Below are 17493 nucleotides of genomic sequence, written 5' to 3'. Positions count from 1 at the left end.
TCAGTTCTTGCAAAGCTGATTTCAAAACTCACGTTGCAACTTCAAAATACATGTACATCCAAAGACATTTACTCTTCATTACGCTGAATGAAAGTGCCAGCAAACAGCACCTATTTGAATTGAACAAAGCTCAAACAGAACAGCTACAGACCTGACGCTCTTGCTCTCAGCATGCCAAACATGACCTCATAAAAAAAGCTGGGCTGGGACAAAATCCAATTAACCCAGGAGACTGGCACCCTCTCAGGAAAGGACTAAGGAGCAAAGTCAGCTTGCTACCGACTGCAGGTTTCATAGCTGATCCTCTTCTTAGAGAGCAACCTTTTACCCATGCTTACACATCCCCCTGGTTTGCATTAACCCACCTGGTTATCTTGGCCTATTACAGACGCACAACCAGATGGAAGAACCATCCTTCCAGGCTTTGCAGCCTGAGCTATGCAAGGGCCACACACTACTGATTCCCTTGTTGAAAACTGTCACCTAGAATTGACTCAGATTATTAAAAAAAAACATTAGAACTTTTCTTACCATCCTCCCCTCCTGCTGCCCTGCACAGCTACACATGCAAACTAACACAAGGCAACAGCACTTACGCACTTCCCAGGGGAAAAAGAAAAATTCAAGAGCTGCAGCTTTGCCATTTTCCCACAGAAGTGAAGACTAAGAAGCCATCATCCAACTTTACCTGACCTCAGAGATCCAAGGGCACACAGACACGTGGCAAACACATCAGCTGCCCACAACATACAGTACAGAGCTATATAAAAGATCTGTCTGGGTATTTTCCCCCCCCCCCTTTCATCACTTGATTGTGCCTGCAGCAATACAGTTAAGGCTCCTTCTGAGCCCTCCCATGCTTACCTGACCCTGCCAGCAAAGGTTAGGAGATCAGCAAGGGCAAAACCAAAACGCTTGGATACACTTGAAGACTCTTGTGTATGTTCCTTATATAAAAGGGGAAGGAAAGGCAAAGTGAAACATAGCTGAAGCAATCTGCCTAGCTCCCAGCTGGAGCACTATCAGGGCTGGGATGCAGTGGCTATTTTAAGATATGGGGAGGCTGACAACGTTCAGCTGTCAACACTCAGCAGTGGACAATATTTCAAATATCTACACAGCCATGTTCTTTTCTGAGAAGTTGCAAACATGACAACTTTTTAAACCAGAGCTGCTGTATAGAAGGGGAAAACATATCAAGAAGGGTCCTCCACTTCCTCACCCACCCAAATCAGGATGCCAAGCTCTGGGGCTCAGACACTGGCACAGTGTGGAGTGGGGATCACTGCAGTGATTTGTAAACAAAATAGTATAGTTGGGGACCTGAAATAATCCACAGACAAGAATGGAGATAATGGTGCTTTATTTGTACATTTCAGCAACAGGAGAAATAATCAAAGATGAAATTATTTGCTTTGTTGTCAAGTATAAAAACATTTAATTATAAATATTTAGCTAAAAAAGCGTGATTTTATAAAATATAATCTGTGAAGATATATATACACACAGTTTAATTGTTTAGCAATTCTTTCACCTGACATTAAAGAATAGAGGTTTTTCTATTCATTATTCCATGCTCACAGTTTAGTGCTCATAGTTTAAGAAGCAAAACAGACAAACGTAAAAGATGACTGCTGAGTTTTGGTCTGGAGAGAAAAAAAATGCACCAACTGGGGCAACAAAGACAGAACGTGAGCAAATTCATGTTTTGAGAGGTCTCTCCAAGGGAACACAGCTTCCCTCTGTCATAACCTACAGCATATATCCAGACAAGCATCAGGTATTTAACATTTGTGGGCAAGTTTCCTGTGTGTGTGTGTGTGTGTGTGTGTGTGTGTGTGTGTGTGTGTGTGTGTGTGTGTGTTAAAGGAAATAGCTAAGTACAGTGCAAGCCCTTTAAATCCAATTCAGCTAAAGATGCTAACCTCCCTGGTCTTCCCTTCTTGAGCAGGGATCGCTCAGGATGCTGGGCTGGTTTCATGTGTTATAGGTCTAACGAAATCAAACACCACCACCACCACCTTTATGATTCAGGATGAGCACATATCCAAATTGGAAAAAAAAACACCCTGTGTGCCATCTAATTTTGTTATTCATCTGGCAATATCCCTTAAAAACAGATACGGCTAAGGCTGAAAAATACAGTGAAGCCATATAGTACACTAAACATGATGGAATGTGAAAGATACATGATTAGGCAACTCAGTTTTCTATTCCTTGTTTTAGAGAGCCAGCTTCCCCCCTTTAAAGTTCTCAGAAATCCTGCATCTTACTGAAGGGTTAGTATGGCACTTCAGAGAAGGAAAAACCTGGACGACTCTCCAATGCACTGGGCAGAAGAAAAAAGCTACAGGAAATTATGAGTTTGATCCCTGTCCCTAGTAGTTGTGTTTCTCTCTTCACAGTGCTTTCAGTGCCTGCAGCACAGGGCTTTGAGGAAGACTGACAAGTCAAGGATGTGTGACAACAGTGACACAAACATACAGGAAGTGAATCTGTACTTTGTACGCTCTGCTTTACACAAGACCTCACTACTTGAATGTAAGCAAGGAATGAATTAGTAAGAAGGTTAAGAGAAAAGCATACAGAAAAAGAAAGAATGAAGTAGGTAAACACTTGTCAGTGCTTACCCATGACTTGCTACCTGCTGTTTCTACTTCAGGTGATGTACTCCTGACAGTTCAAAGCAAGCAGCATGCACACAGCTCTTACGATTCACATCGTTATGAATGCATAGTAACTGCAAGAGTTGTGTCCTTAGAAACTCAGAATGATCTTCAAGAGAGGAAGACTAAAATCTGTTACAGCTTCGCTTGGCAGGATCCAGGCTGTTCTTTCCAGGTAGAGCCCTGATCTGGAAAACGTACCTAATCCTGTGCAATCTCGGAGCGCGTATTGGCTGGCTGCTTACTGGGTGAATGCAGACTTCAACTCCCTGAAAGCTGCTCGGCGGTGTTTCCTTTCCTCCTCTTCTCGCTTTCGCTCATCTTGCTCAGCTCTTATCTCTGCTTCAAACTTACTTGCTGAAGAAAGGGCTTGAACCTTTATGAAAGAGAAGACAAATGCTTTGCATCAGAGACAGAACCAAAGTCTGAATTACTCTTAAGTGAGCAAACTGTTTACTACACCCCTCATTGCTTAATGGGAAGCTGTCAGCATGGGTCAAGTATTAATTAGACTGCACTACTTGGGTATTTACATCCAGTTCTTGCTAGCTTGCTTGACTTGGACATCCATGAAAGAAAGGTCATTTACTAATAAGTCACTAGCAAGTAACCAGAACAGTGCCATCAGTACTAGGTCAAATGCATTACTTCTGTGAGCACACAGCACAGCATAAGTTGTGAGTAAACAGTGGGAAAAACTACAGCAGAAGACAGATCTGAATTGTAGCCAAATCTGAGATAATCATACTACACCACCGATAATCTGCAGATCAAAGACATTTTTTTTGCTGGCTGTTTTTCCAGTTTTCATCTCAGTACATCTGCTGTGCAATAGCTGTGCTACACTCTCAGGACAAAACTTCTTATGTAAGCAAGCAGGATTATTCTCTCCCCAAGAGAACTTGCAAAAAGGGTGCTTTGTCAGCTTCTCATTGTGTAAAGCTCTTTCTGCCAGCACCAGGACTCTGTGGAATAATTTTGATTCCAAAGGTTACAAAGAACTGCTCAAGAAAGACATCTGAAATTCTATACTCCAAAACACTCCGTTCACCACTAAACTGAGCTCTCTGATCAAGTTTTGAAAAATGAGAAAGTCAGTCCCAATGCATTTGTTTCCAGGATGCTTTTGTCTTCTAAAAGAAGTCAGCCAGCTGGTCACGTACAGCTCTCGGCCACAGGGACATGAGTCCACCAGTCAGCTCTATCAGGGTAAGACTCACAGCAGAGCCTGAATGAAAGCATTTCAGTGTTGATTAAACTGCAGAAGAATGCTGTAGCTAGATAATAAAGTCTGAAAGGAAAAAATAATTGAGGTGAAGGCCAGATGAAGTTACATATTCTTAAAGCTAGGGACAAAATAGACAGTATCTTCTACTAAAAAGCAAGCAGGGTTAGAATCTCAGTGACAGTCAGGGTCTATGTGCAGTTTCATGTTTGTCTTTGGTGCAACATACCTTAGCTTCAAAGAAGTTCTTGGCTCCTTTGACTCCTTCAATGGAGACATCTATCTCAGAGAGCTTTGCAAGAGTCAACAGTCCACTGTCCTCCTCAAGTTCCCCAGCTGCAGCTTTATGGAAAATCAGCAGGAACTATCAAGACAGAGAAGAAACATTTGAGTTCTTCACTGAGATGAAGAATTAAAATGCAAACAGGACAGACACCCACCCAGGGGAGGAGGAGACAGAGGGGATAGGAATTGACATTTCAGAGCAAATGAAGCCAGTTTTATAGAAACCAAATGGCAACTTGTGCTCTCATGTCCTAGCTCTACTACACAGCCCTGCTGGACTAAAGAGAGAAACCTCTTAGAAGAGGGTCTGTGTGGAACAATGCCAGGATGAAGCACAGCTGCAGGGCTCCTACACAGCAAGAGGAGCCCGTCCCCACCTGCCTGGTACAACTGCAAGGTGGGCTCTGATCCAGCCCTCTATATCCCCGAATCCTAATGATTCCCCCCCCCCCCCCCATCAGCTTCCCCCAGTGTTATGATCTGAGACCCCACATCCCACAGGATGGAAAGCAGGACAAAGACTGCCTTGCCTCACACCTCAAACTCAGTCTCTCTGTACTGAGGTGACAGCCCAACTTCCCTAGGGAGGATATCAGTGCAATGGTGTGTACTTGAAAGCAATTTGGGGCAGTCCAGCCGCCATGAACCCTGCCCTCAGTATTTCCCAAGCCTTGCTGTCCACACAGCATAGGAGGAAAAAAACAAAATTAAGGCCAAATGCACCAGGAACAATAACACACAGTCACTTCAACTGGCTCCTTGTCTAGGACATGGGAAAGATTACTCAAACCAGCACTTGGAGCAATGCCTCGGCATGTTCCAGGAAACCCTGAATGGTTTAGCTACGATGAGCAACACCCAGGTATTTCTGTTGTGCCCATCAAATAACACATAGGAGAGCTTCTCTAATATCAGGTCAGATCGGGGACATGCCCTCATGAGAGGTGACTCAGAGGTGACTTACTGTGGACACTGGTACTCCCTTAACTGGTTTTGAAACCTTTGTCCTGCACTGAACTACAGACATTTTACAAATCTGGAGTCACTGCACCAAAGTGCAAACTGGCAAATGAATTGCAGAAGAGAAAGAATCAGTCACATTACCATTAAGGAAAGCACTTAAAAAAACCCCACACAGAAGAGACAAGAACAGCTGTTTAAAAATAAAGATGTCTGCCTCACCTGATAAGCAAATTCACACAATTACTTGCTATTCTTGGGCACCCCAGGAGGTGTCTCAGTGCTTGCTTGGTACAACACTGAAGGAACAGAGGCAGAAACAAGTCACCCAGTACTAAAGGAGTCTAGTAATAATGCATCACTGCAGCACTTCAGTCCAGGGGTGAGAGCTCCAAATACCACACAGAACTGCTGTGAAGTCCATCTGCACAGGCACACCTGACATCCCTGGCACTTTAGGACTTGGTTTTCTCCTCCAGAAAGTGCCTGTGTTATCCCAGAGGAGGGCAGCAGAATCCCAGCATCTGAACTGAGAAAGCCTTACTCTTCTCTTTCAAACTGTTCACAGAAACCAATGGAGATGGGAGAGTTTGGGAAGATTCCCATGGGGAGGGGTGTGGAGATGACAGCAGTGCTGGCTGCCCTCTCGCAGAGGCAGCGTTACCAGGCCTTGCTTCATGCAATGGCCTTGTAACGCCTTGTGTGCTCAGTACAGAGCAGCCAGAAAGCAGTCTGTGCCTGGGGAGAAACTTAATTCTCCTCCAAGAAACATGCAACAAATCAAAGAACACTCTGCTGAACAGAAACCAAATCCTTCCCAAGGCAGGCTCTCGCTCTGCTCAGATCCACTAGGCTTGGGCTCAGTTCCTCTCTTCTGCCACCACAGCTGAGCACGGGGGCAGGGAGAGCCAGCAGGCAGGCCAGGCTGCACACACTGCTGGTCCTTACTGTTCCTCCTCACAGTTTCTGATCCACCCAGCAAGTCCCACTTCCTGGCATTGGACAAGTGCAGCAAAAGCAGCGCAATCCTGAGGTCTGGCACAGCTGTTGCCCAGGGAGGGGTCTGGAAACACCCAGTCACAAGTGTGCATGAATCATCCTGAAACTAGGGGATGGGGAAGCAATCCTCCAATGGAATACAGGCTGCTGCAGCCAAGGAAAGCAAGCTAAAAAGGAAACCAAGGAGCAAGCCACCAGCACAAGTGGACGCAGCATAACTCCAGCCCTTGAGTACCCTGCTATGCAAACATAGGGCATCATTCTGGTTTCCACCAGATCTCATGATTCATCCTACGTCAAACACTGTCCACAGCCCACCCTCACCAGTTACCTGCTATTGAGGCATCAATCCTCACTTAACATCAAGCACTATCAGAAATTTTAAATTCAGAAATAGGAGCTCATCAGGAAACTAACACATTTCATACTCTTGCTAGGCCCAGGACATGGTACATGCAGCTAAGCATCACAGAAATATCAAGAGAAGCCAAAGTGAAAAATGCTATACTTTTAAAGACCCAGCTCTTAAAAAGCTGGTACAACAGGACACACTCTGTCCACCCCATAAACTTCATTGGAAGCAAGATAGATATTTGCCCTCACATCATTCATTAGCAAAGACCTAATCAGTGCCAAGTCAGAGCTATGCTGCAGACATGCAACCCACTGAACACCATGCTGACCCTCAGGACATGAGGACAGGTATCAGACTGACTGGCAGCAGTGCCCTTGGAACTGCTTGCCAGAGAAGCAGTGTCACCCCAGGCTGTGGTTTGCACAAACCCTGCTAGCAAACATGACGTGGGTCAGCACTTAAACAAGTGAGGGTATGAGGAAGTGGGTGGATTCTGGTAGGCTGTAGATAACAGCTAGAATTAACCATCACTATTATACCAATTAACTCTGTTTTCCTGTGGTAATGAGAAAATGAACCTGGAGATTTTTCTCCCTCTGCTGTACATGATATTTCAAAGTCTGAAATGATGCCTGGCTCAAGTTGCAAAGGAAACATTATGCAGTTAATGGTTGATAAATTGACAGACTCTCAGAAGTCACCAGTACAAGCAGCGCTCCTAATAGGGCCCACAGCTTGTCAGCAGCAAGTCTGAGCAACACAGCCTTCCAGATAACAGCTTACACAGCACAGGAGGACACAGCACTACCCAAAGCAACTACAAAAAGGTGACCTGTTGCAAATGAAAGAGGACCTTAGCAATCCTCTGGCCAGGCCTCAAGCAGTGTATTTTCAGGCAGGTTTGTCAGGACACATCCTCTGAAAAGACAGACAGAAGCCCTCCAGTGGAGGAGTTGCATGCTGCTGAGTGCAGGCATGCATTTAAAACAGGGTTTCTCCTTGCATTATCAGAGTGGTCTGAGTCAGCTCACTCTCCACGTGCTCACTAGTCACCACTAGCAGGAAGTGGAGCAGGGCAGGGCCACAGGGCTGGTTTAAGCCTCCTCACACACCAGGAAGCCCATCTTCCTGCCAGCACTTTGCCCAGCGCTTCTGTAACAACACAACCAGCACACCGCTCCTCTCTACCACTGGAAGATTTGAGTACATGCCAAGACTGTGTAATTTGTCCCCAGAGCTCTGCCAGTAACATTGCCTCATTCCAGCCTGTGTACCACTCAAGCTTCTGTTTGCTTGCCCATCTTCTTGCATCTGGTGACAAACTACAACAACAGTACCAGCTGCTGCCTGCCACATGCCAAGAGCTGGCAGCACACTCAGCACATGCCAGCTGATGTGTAGCCATGCAAGGGGCTGTGCTCCAAACAGGTGGCAGCAGAAGAGGAGCCACACTGCCACTTGTGCTGGAAAAACCACTGCCAGGACATCACAGGCTGGACCTCCCAGAGCCGTGGGGGATAAAGGCACTTCACTTTCATTGGAGAAAGCATCTCCAGCACTGCTCACGTAACCCAGGAGCTGTTCTAGCTCTTCACCCAGTCCAAAGACGAGTCCAGGCAGCACACAGCAAAGCAGAGAGGGCTTCTCCAGTGCACGCAGAGGTTTGGCAATCACAGGTGTGCGTCTGTGCTGCCTCTGGTGCTTATCTTGCCCCAGTGTGACTTGGGGCCAAGGACACTCTGCTCTTCCTGCTCCACTGGATTCTTTGCTACCTCCAGTTCACCACTGCCTAAGCAGGTACCCTTTTCTGCACAGAGGAACTGCCAGCTTAGAACTTCACAGGTATAAGCAGAGGCTCTCACTGTGGTTGAAAGCATTCCTCTGAGCAATAATGGGAACAGTGTGTGAGAGGGAACAAAGCAAGACTGTATGAGCAGTGCTAGCATACAGTTATTCCCAACAGCTCTAAATGGTGGACAGAAGCATCCTAATTTTCCCCATCCCTCAAAAAAAAAAAACACCCCAAACAAATGGCAGTTTCAAAATCAAGAACAACATCCTGAACTGTTGAGTGCTCTGCACCTCACCCCCACAACCAGATACCCACCCTAGAAGTGTGGCAAGAGCACACAAGTCCCTCCACAAACAGGTCCTGAGCAGCAAAGCTTCCCTATCTCCAACACATCCTGGAGGGAGGAGCAGCAGGATGGCCACACAGCCTTCCACTGCTGCAGGAGTCAAGTAACTGTACTGCCTGAGGAGCTGCTGGTTAATGTATAAAGCCACACTGTTATGCACACTGATACAGGCAGCAATCAAAACCTAGTATAAGATTATTCAACAGGAGGTTGTGATAACTGCTGTGATAAAGGCTAGGTACCCTTGACTGCACAAGTGCCACTGACTAAGCGCCCTCTCTTCTTCCACCCAGCAGCAGCTCCTGCCCTGCCCACAGCAGGGGTCTTATCTCCTCCAGCATAACTGATGACCAGCAGCAGCAGAGCAGAGCAATGACAGATCTCTTTGCTGACTGGAAGATGAATGTGGAGGTGGTTGCTGACAGTGCTTCAGACTTGGATCTGCCCAAGGCCCACCTGCTGCTTCACCACATCCCACAATAGGAGGAATATGGAAGGGACGGGACAACAGTTGGAGAACAGGGCTGCCTCCTCCCTTCTACCCCACAACCACATCCCCAGATGTACCCACGCCACCTTACCTCACGGAAGCTGAGCTTCCCATCAAAGTCTTCATCCACCTCTTTGATCATGTTCTTCAGGCCCAGGTGGGTCTGCGGGGCTCCCAGCTTTTCCATCATCAGTTTCAGCTCCATCAGGTCGATGTATCCATCCCGTCCTGAGTCATACCTGTGGGGTACAAAGAGGGAGAGGGTCAGTCCTCATCATTCTCTGAATGCAGGAGCATTTTTTCCCAGAAGAACTGAACAACTGGAATAAACACAAAGCAGTTCAACATACAGCAGATAGAAGCTGTACAGCACAGATTATATTAAGCTCAGGGAAGTGATAGGCCACTTTCAGAGCTGTCTCTTCCAAGAGGGAAGTACTCAGAAGCTCAAGCAAAACCACCCCACACAGAAAGAAGAGGAACTCAGCTTATCTTGGGATTTCCGTCTCACCCACTTACGTGTCCAGCATGAAGTTAACTTGCACACAGCTTACACCATGCAGCAGCATGGAGCAGCAAAGGCATGCCAGAGCCAGCTGCTGCCTGCTCTCAAGCTCATTTAGAGGAGAAACAGGGTGCACAGACCAACCAGAACCTCCCCTGAAAGGAGGCTATCTTCCTTTGTAAGCAAAAGACACCCACTTGGCTGTTAAGATCTCTGCTCTCTGAAATGCTTTTGCACTACATAAGCACTCTGCTTCAGGGCAGCTGTTGATTCAGTGCCCTGAGGCAGAGCACAGAAGCAGGCTGAGGGAAGCACAGTACACTGCTGTAATCCTGGCTTGGTGCCTGATGGCTGCAAGACAGCAACGGGAGGAGAACAGATTTACACGCACCTTGGGACAGGTCTAGGAGCAAGGCTGGAGTAGGACCATCCTCCCATGAGAGCACAAAAAAATTGTAAAAGAACTCCTTGCAGGAGGTAAGGGTAGAAATAAGGGAGGGAGGCAGTGATCTGCAGCTCTCAGACTGAGACTGTGCACCAGTTCCTCCCTTGACATCCTCTGCCAGCAGGAGAGGAATACCCAGCGCTTCATAGCCATGAAAATCGTTACTGGGTTTCAAAGTCTGAAGACACAAGAGATGAACTTCACTTCTGAACTGTTCAATAGCCATCCCTCATCCCAGCCTTGTCAGCCCCTGCATTCACTCAGAGGGAGAAGTCCCACCACATCAAGATTCATTCCTAAATCAGAAAGTGAGTCAGATCAGAGCTGGCCATTGGGGTCCAGCACAAAACCAGGGCTCTCACAGCAGGATGGGGCAGGGTCTGGCTAGGCTTAACCCTGCTGCAGTGCCTGCTGCTGCCCTGGCCTCCTTCCCCGCCATCTCAAACCCAATGCAGTTATATCTTGACTGTTCAGAGAGGAAGCCCTACACACTGTGCTGAAGCCCTCTTCTCTGTCAGGAGCTAGTGAAATCCTTCCACCCATCATTCATTCACTATTAGCTCTCTTCCAAAGAGCACAACAGCTGCAGCCATCCCAGACCAAGACCTGCACAATTGTGGTTGCTCTGGAAGAAAGCCCTTTCCAGCTCAGAAACCTCACAGCTGCAGAGGAAGCTGCGGCTGAGAAAAGCATGAACAAAGCTGCTGGCCCTGAGCCGCATGCAGGCGTAGGCAGCACAAGGCAGGGCTGCAGCCAACAGCATTGCCCCACGACAGCACCAGGTGGGGATCCTTCAAGCCAGGGTGGCATCTGCTGCTTTTTAGACAGCCCCACCACCTCCCAAACCAGTTTTTATACTGTACCTCTACTACCATAAGGCCCAGTGTATCAAGCCCATGAGAACAGAAGCGATAGCACCTGGTGGGCTTGCAGACCCTGCTGCTAACCCGCAGGCACACCTGCAGCCAGCAAATCTAAGGACACTAGATGGGACTACTTTCTGGGAAACTAGGAGAGAAACCTCTGCTGGAGCAGAAACCAGGTCACAGAGTGACAGGTCAGAAAAGGAAGAAACAGCAGGCACACTGCAGAAAAGCATCAGTAATTTAAGGTACGTGTAAGCAGCACAACCAAACCTAGCTCTGAGATGCTCTTGCAGAGTTGCATGAAGTACAATCTCTCCCTTATTTAAGTGTCAGACTGCCTTCCCTGTAAGTTTGAGGAAAAGGGTATGGAGCTGTTCCTCTAGAGTGAGGCAGCTGGACAGGCAGTGCCTTTCATCAGATAAGGCACCACTGTATATCATGGCAGGGAGGCTCTGGGCATTTGCTTTTTTCTGTTAGTTTGCTCTACCCTAACAAGCTGATGCTGCTCTCTAGCTGGCTGTGGAGGCAGAGCTACAGCAAGCCCTCAAACAAGGGCTGCCACTCTCAGAGAAGGGCAGAGATGAAGCCAGAAGAAGGGAAGGTGCCCGGCCCATCTTACCCCTGTGATGCAGATACTACCTGCAGGAAAACACTGGTCCTCAGTGCCTGTCTTCATCTCAGCACTGAGCCTGGAGGGCAGACACCACCCAGAAGGGTTAACTGGCTACACTGGGTGCCTCACCACTGGGCACAGCTTCAGGGCTCAACTATCCTGCAGAGAGGCAGCACAAAGCCAGGATTGTGAGGAACAGGCAGCAGAACAGCACACAGTCCCAGCCACACAATAGGTGTTCAGTGCACAGGGCTGGGCGGCCCCAGAGGAGCACTTCAATGCAGGACAGGCCACTGGCAAGGGGCAGCAGCTCAGCAGGCACACTCATCCCCCAGAGTCAGCTTCCCAGTCACTCATGGCTGGGGACAGCAGGACGTGGCAGCTCCCAGGCACTCACTGCCACCCATGGAGCAGCACAGCACCCTGCAAACTGCTGCATTCCCTCCCCACCCCCACTCTCCTCCCAGAGCAGTGCGAGTATTTTAGGACCTTGGCACAGCCACACGACCGACACACAGCTGCATGGCCAGACTATTTAGGGAGAGACGTATTTATAGGGCATGAGAGAAGGTGTCATTCATTCCCTGCCGCACCCCCACGGGTGCAGGCACTTGGCACAACAAGGTACAGCACAGTTGTTACAGAGCTGAACATGGGGAGCATCAGTCCCAGCTCTCCTCGGCCCAACCCAAAACCACACCGACTGCCTTCTGGGAGCTCCCCTGCATCACCCCGGGCTCCAGCCAGGCCCTGGGCAGCACTTACCCATTGCGCTGCCAGCACAGCAGCCCTGCTCCTGCAGGATGACACACACCTTGCAAGGATAGCACAGGTAACAAGCAGAGCCGGAGGAGAGCACTGGAGCCGGTTTGACCCCTAAACATATCCCAGCATCCTGAAAGCCACCCTGTCCTATACTGCAGAGGTGGCACAGCAGGACTATGCAGCACCTGCGTGCCCAGCTGCCTCACCAGCCCTGCCGTCACCCTCTGTCCTGCCATGACACCAGAGCTTTGCTCCCTGCATGCTCAAAGCTGCCCAGGCTGCCAGCCAAGGTTCACCCTAGCAACACACAAGCATTACCGAGGGGCTCTCACACTGAAAGGCAAAGATATCTCACATCTCAGGCATGCAGAGATGGGGCAGCTCCAGCAGCATGTCAGCAACAGGGCTGTGGTGGGTGCCCTTCTGCAACAGCGCAGCTGTGGCCCCACAGATGAGCTGGGACACCGCACACAGCTACAAGCACCATGGCTGACACAGAAAGGCTTTGCAGTACAGCCACAGTAACAATCCTGGCAGCAGATGAGACACTGAGCTGCTGCCAAAATCTGCTGCAACAAGGATGCACCCAGATTCCCAGGCTGGCTCACTTCCACCCAGGCTGCAGAGTGTTCCTGCTGCTGGAGCACTGGGGGAGGAAAGAGGCAACAGCAATAGGGGCAAGGAAGGAAAGAGGCAATACTTAACTGAAAATACTTATTTAAGGGCAAGTAGTGTATTATGTGCAATTACTGTGCTAGTACAATCACCGCAATGGTGTTATGCAGCACAGCTGGATGTTTACACCACAGAAGATAAAAGGACTGGGAAAGGAAGAAAAGGAAAAAGGAAAAGCTGAGGACTGCATTACCAGTACTGACTCGGCAGCTACCTCACCAGTTGTCTTAATAAGAAAGCCACCAAACAAAAAAAAAAAAGGATAGTTGAACGAGAAATCCCAAATACTGGAGGATCAAAGAGCAATTTCTAAATATTCACACTCCTTGAGAAAGACTGGAACAAAAACCAGCCCTTCCTGTACACATCCACCCTACCGAAGCTTGCTGCACACACTGTGGGCAACTGTACTTTGATCTGCAGCTCCCGCTTGCTGTAATGGCCTAACACGGGCTCTGAAACAAATCAGAGTAATGGTGCTGAAGTGGTAATAATCTCCTCTTAAATATTTCAAAATCCTTTCTAAGCAGCACTTGATTTCCTCTGGGCACTGTGTATCACCTTACATGTCAAGAGCTTTGATAACTCCTCCATACTGGAGCCGGAGCAGACTCCCATCACCAGCAAGGATTTCCAATCCCTCTGCCATGCTTTACTCTTGAAGGGATAGGACAAGATGGAAGTCTACACACAGATTTCCTCTGCAGAGCTGGAACGACACAGCCTTGGGCAGCCAAGCCTCCCATCAGAATTACCTCCCTGATCACTGGGCAGCTGGTGGCAGATCAGGGACAGCCGGTCACAGCAGGAGCACAGCCATCCCAGGGTGAATGAGGGTGTGCAGCACCAGTGTGCACCCAGCCCGGGCCTCTCAGGCTGCTTCAGGGGGTCGAAGGGAGACCACAGGCTTCATGACTGCCTCGTGCCTGTCGAGTGGGGAAATGAGTGGGCAGCACATGAAATTCCCTAAGTGCAACAGCAGTGCTGGAATTCATGCACTTCCTCCCACTCTGCAGACTAATCTGGCGGCTGCTCTCCTCCCCCGCTACATACCTCAGGGAGGTCACTCAGCCCAGCTCTCACTCACACACACCTGCCCACAAGCTGCCTTTGCCCAGATGAGATCACAGCAAGGTGAGCTGCAGGACTCCAGAGCTCCCCAGAGCCTGCTTGCAAGACTTTGGGAAGAGAGGTTATTGTGGTTACCACCATCACCACACACTGTCAGAACAGGCAACTAATTAGGTCGCATTATAATTAGCCTGAGCTGCAGACATCCTGCTCCCTCGGCCAAAATAAAGAAATAAAGGCCCACTCCAAGAGCTCCCGTTGCCACCTGAGGCACATCTATGCTTGGCAGCAGTGGCCCCTGGGGTGGCACAGCCACAGCATCCCAGTGCTGCACCTGGGACACTCCTCAAGCACACAGGAGCAGGGACACGAGGCTCAAACAGGAGGGCGAGCCAAGCCCAAGCAAAGCCCTGCTCCCAGACCCCAGGGATAGGAAGTCAACAGCAGAAACTTGGCATCTGGTGGCAATAGGACAACATGGCTGCCTGTTTGTAATATCTAACATTAGTAAGAAAAATCCTAGGTTGTTGTTGCTGGGGCCAATAAGCCATACAAAGCATAAAACCCTTAATCACATTAACTCTAGCTCGGACAGGCAGGAATTAAGAGGAGTATTTCCTCTCCTTCTGGAGCACGTGGTGCTGGCCAGTACTTAAAACAGGTTGCTGCAACCAGATGGAGCAAAGACCAGATCCCCTACAGCCAACTCCAGCTGCCTCCAGCACAGCCGATACCAGGACGAGTTTCCATCGTCCTGCCCGGAGAGAGGACTCCCACCATCCCGTGGGGCCATGGCAGCAGGCAGCCCAGCCCCATCCCATTCTGGCAAGCTGACCAGCGCTCAGCTGCAATGGTCCTTAAAGGGCACACAATGCTTCCCAGCTACACTGAACTGCTGATTAGCATTCAACTGCAAAGCCTAGATTCCCCACTTGTAAGGCCTGCATTTAATGAGCTCATTGTCTAAAAATTCAGCTGCAATTCAGCTCTTCCACTTTCTATTTCCCCAATCACAGTTGTTCCTTTCCTTTTCCCTTCCGAGTCGGCATCCCTGCCCACTCCCTGCTCCTACCCCCAGCTCCAACGCCACAGGCACCACCAACACATTTCATCCTCCTGCCCCTCACAGTCCCACATCTTGACCCTCCGCACAGAGCACCCCTTCACCAGCTGCCAGAAGGGGTACAGGAGCAAACAGAGCAGAAATCTTGCCCAGAGACCTCCCTCCCCGTGCCCAGCTGCCGATGCAAAGCAGCCCACACAACAAAGACCTCCGGCACACTCAGAGAAATGAATGCCTCCCCACAGGCACACCGCTAGGTTTCCCGCAGCAACAGTCCTGTCAGGGGCCAGCAACACCCCACAGAGCCGTGAAGTGGAAGCATTCAAGGGAGCCCTGCCTCTCAGCCCAACCTCCGACATGCTCAAGGCAGCTTTCAGACAGGAGAAAGACCTGACAAGTTACAAACCCTGCTGCAGACACCTCCATGAGCCGAAGCAGCTCTCTGCACCCCACATGGCTCCTTCGTGGCCCGGCCTCCTCGTGCCAGGCAGCATCCCCACCCCAAGCCCTGCCCCTCTCCTCGAGGTTGGGAACGTCGGTCCCAGGGAGCAGAGATTTGGGGCACCGAAAGGACAACAAAGGCACTCACACACAGCCCAAATGCAGGAGCTGGGACAGAGCACGCAGAGCACACAGCAGGGCTGGAACACGGCCCTGGTTAAGCAGAAGTGCTTTGCTTTACACAAACAGCGCTCTGCATCACTTGAGTTTAGTACGAATGTTCCTGACAGGAGGGGAACTCCATCCCAGGAAAAGAGAAGAGGAAGCCACATTCAAGCTTCATTTGAGTGCAAAGAAGGGAACACAAAGCCCGGCCAACAAGACCGCAGTTGGAGCCACAATGCTGCCGAGCAGAGCTGCAGGGGACACCCAGCTGCTGAAGGCAGGCACACAGCATGACTATAAGGCACGGGGACACACAGCAGGGCTGCTGCAGCAGCACTGCTCCCGTCCCGGCCCCGCCAAGCACACAGCAGGACGCCGGAGGAAGCCAAGCAAAGGTCAGCCGTACCTGCAGGCAGCAGCCGTCACCAGCGGCACGCAGCCGTGCACAGCGCTCGTCCCCCTCACACAAGGACACACAGGTGCTTCTCCTCGTCCTACGCGCCACCCCCATAAAGCCACAGCTGCCGGGTGCCACCGCGAGCACCCATCCTCACCCCCGGCCCTGGGAAAGCGGCCGAACGGAAGCGAGCGGAGCGCGGGGCAGCACTGCGGCGTCCAGCCCCCCTCGCACCCACCGCCCACCGCACGCACGGAGACAGCCGGGACGGAAGTAAAGGAACGCGGCGGAGGGGCCCGGCCAACCCCGCGGCACTCACAGGCGGAACATGCGCTCCATGTCCTTGATCTGCCGGCGACTGAACTCCTTGAACTCGGTGTAGGGGTTGAAGACGGCCGCCCGGCGGGGCTGCGCCGCGCCCTCGTTGATGTCGTGCCGCCGGGCCAGCTTAGCGCTCAGCTCCGCGCCCGCGCTGGCCGTCAGGCAGCTCCGCTCCTCCTCGCCCGTCTCGGATGGGGCCGAGACCGCCGCTTCCTCCTCATCGCCCTCCGCCTCCGCCCCGCTCTCCTCCAGCAGCAGCCGCCGCTGCAGTTTCTGCGCCAGCTCCTCCGAGGCCATCGCCCCGCACCGCCGCGGGCCGCGCTCACGCTGTGCGCAGCACCGCCTGTCCCGGCCCTGAACTTTATTCCCTCTCTCGGAGGCGGCGGGCGGGGCGGAGCGGAGCGGGACGGGGCGGGGCGCCGCTGGAGGAGGCGCGGCGGCCGCCCTGGAGGGGTGCGGGTGGTTTCCCGCGTCACACTCGGGCCGCGGCCGCCCGCCACCCGGTGCGACCCCGCCGTGCGGGGAGCGATTGCCCGCCGCGGGCCGCGGGGCCCTTAAGCCCTGCCGCGTGCCTCCCTGTCGCCTCCAGTTAAGCCGGGACAGAGCTCGGATCGGCCCGGCCCGGCCCGGCCCCGCGCTCCCCCTCCTCCTGCAAAGCGCGAGGAAGGCGGGCAGCCCCCCGGCGCCGCACGACCTGCCGCCCGCTCGCCGGGCTGCGCCGCCAGCGCCGTGCCTCCCAGCTCCGACCCTGCCGGTCCCGGCGAGGTACCCGACAGAGCCCCCGAAACGGGATTAGCGTGGGTCAGGCTGCTCGCTGATGGGATTTACTCCCGCGGAAGGAGAGAGGGAAGAAAGCGGCGGCTCGGAGGCAGCGCCTGCTTGTGACTCGCTCGTGCCTGAGCCTGAGGGTCACAGAGCAGCAGCGAGGGCTGCTTTTAGCAGTGCCTCGGCTGAAGGCGGCCGGGAAGCAGCTTTGTAACCCCGCCGTAACGCGGCGACCTCCAGCTGCACCTATTAACAGCTCCTGACGACCGAACCTACGCAGAAA

At 51.2% G+C, this 17493-nt stretch overlaps 1 protein-coding gene across 7 annotated transcripts; it reads right to left on the bottom strand.

Moving 5' to 3' along the window:
• Window positions 1–1346: 1346 nt before the first annotated feature.
• On the bottom strand, window positions 1347–16834 carry EFHD1 (EF-hand domain family member D1). 7 transcript variants are annotated; one of them, XM_040705502.2, is made up of 4 exons: window positions 16134–16484; window positions 9210–9357; window positions 4121–4255; window positions 1347–3042 (listed from the first exon to the last, which is right to left on the bottom strand). In XM_040705502.2, the coding sequence occupies exons 2-4, from the start codon at window positions 9321–9323 to the stop codon at window positions 2908–2910; spliced, it is 384 nt and encodes a 127-aa protein (XP_040561436.1). In that variant the 5' UTR covers window positions 9324–9357; window positions 16134–16484; the 3' UTR covers window positions 1347–2907.
• Between the last annotated feature and the right edge of the window lie 659 nt (window positions 16835–17493).

Source organism: Gallus gallus, chromosome 9 (assembly GCF_016699485.2).
Source record: "Gallus gallus isolate bGalGal1 chromosome 9, bGalGal1.mat.broiler.GRCg7b, whole genome shotgun sequence".
Taxonomy (NCBI): domain Eukaryota; kingdom Metazoa; phylum Chordata; class Aves; order Galliformes; family Phasianidae; genus Gallus; species Gallus gallus.
The sequence above is the reverse complement of the archived record's forward strand: the minus strand, read 5'-3'. Positions and strand labels throughout refer to the sequence as shown.

What these genes read in the sequence shown, in the direction of transcription:
- EFHD1 (XM_046898357.1), bottom strand. Translation starts at nt 9,687, where the DNA reads ATGCTGCTGCATGGTGTAAGCTGTGTGCAAGTTAACTTCATGCTGGAC. An exon ending in GTTAACTTCATGCTGGACAC is followed by an intron (nt 9,358 to 9,637) that starts GTAAGTGGGTGA and finishes TGTACCCCACAG; the next exon opens with GTATGACTCAGGACGGGATG. An exon ending in AGAACTTCTTTGAAGCTAAG is followed by an intron (nt 3,043 to 4,120) that starts GTATGTTGCACC and finishes TCTTTCATAAAG; the next exon opens with GTTCAAGCCCTTTCTTCAGC.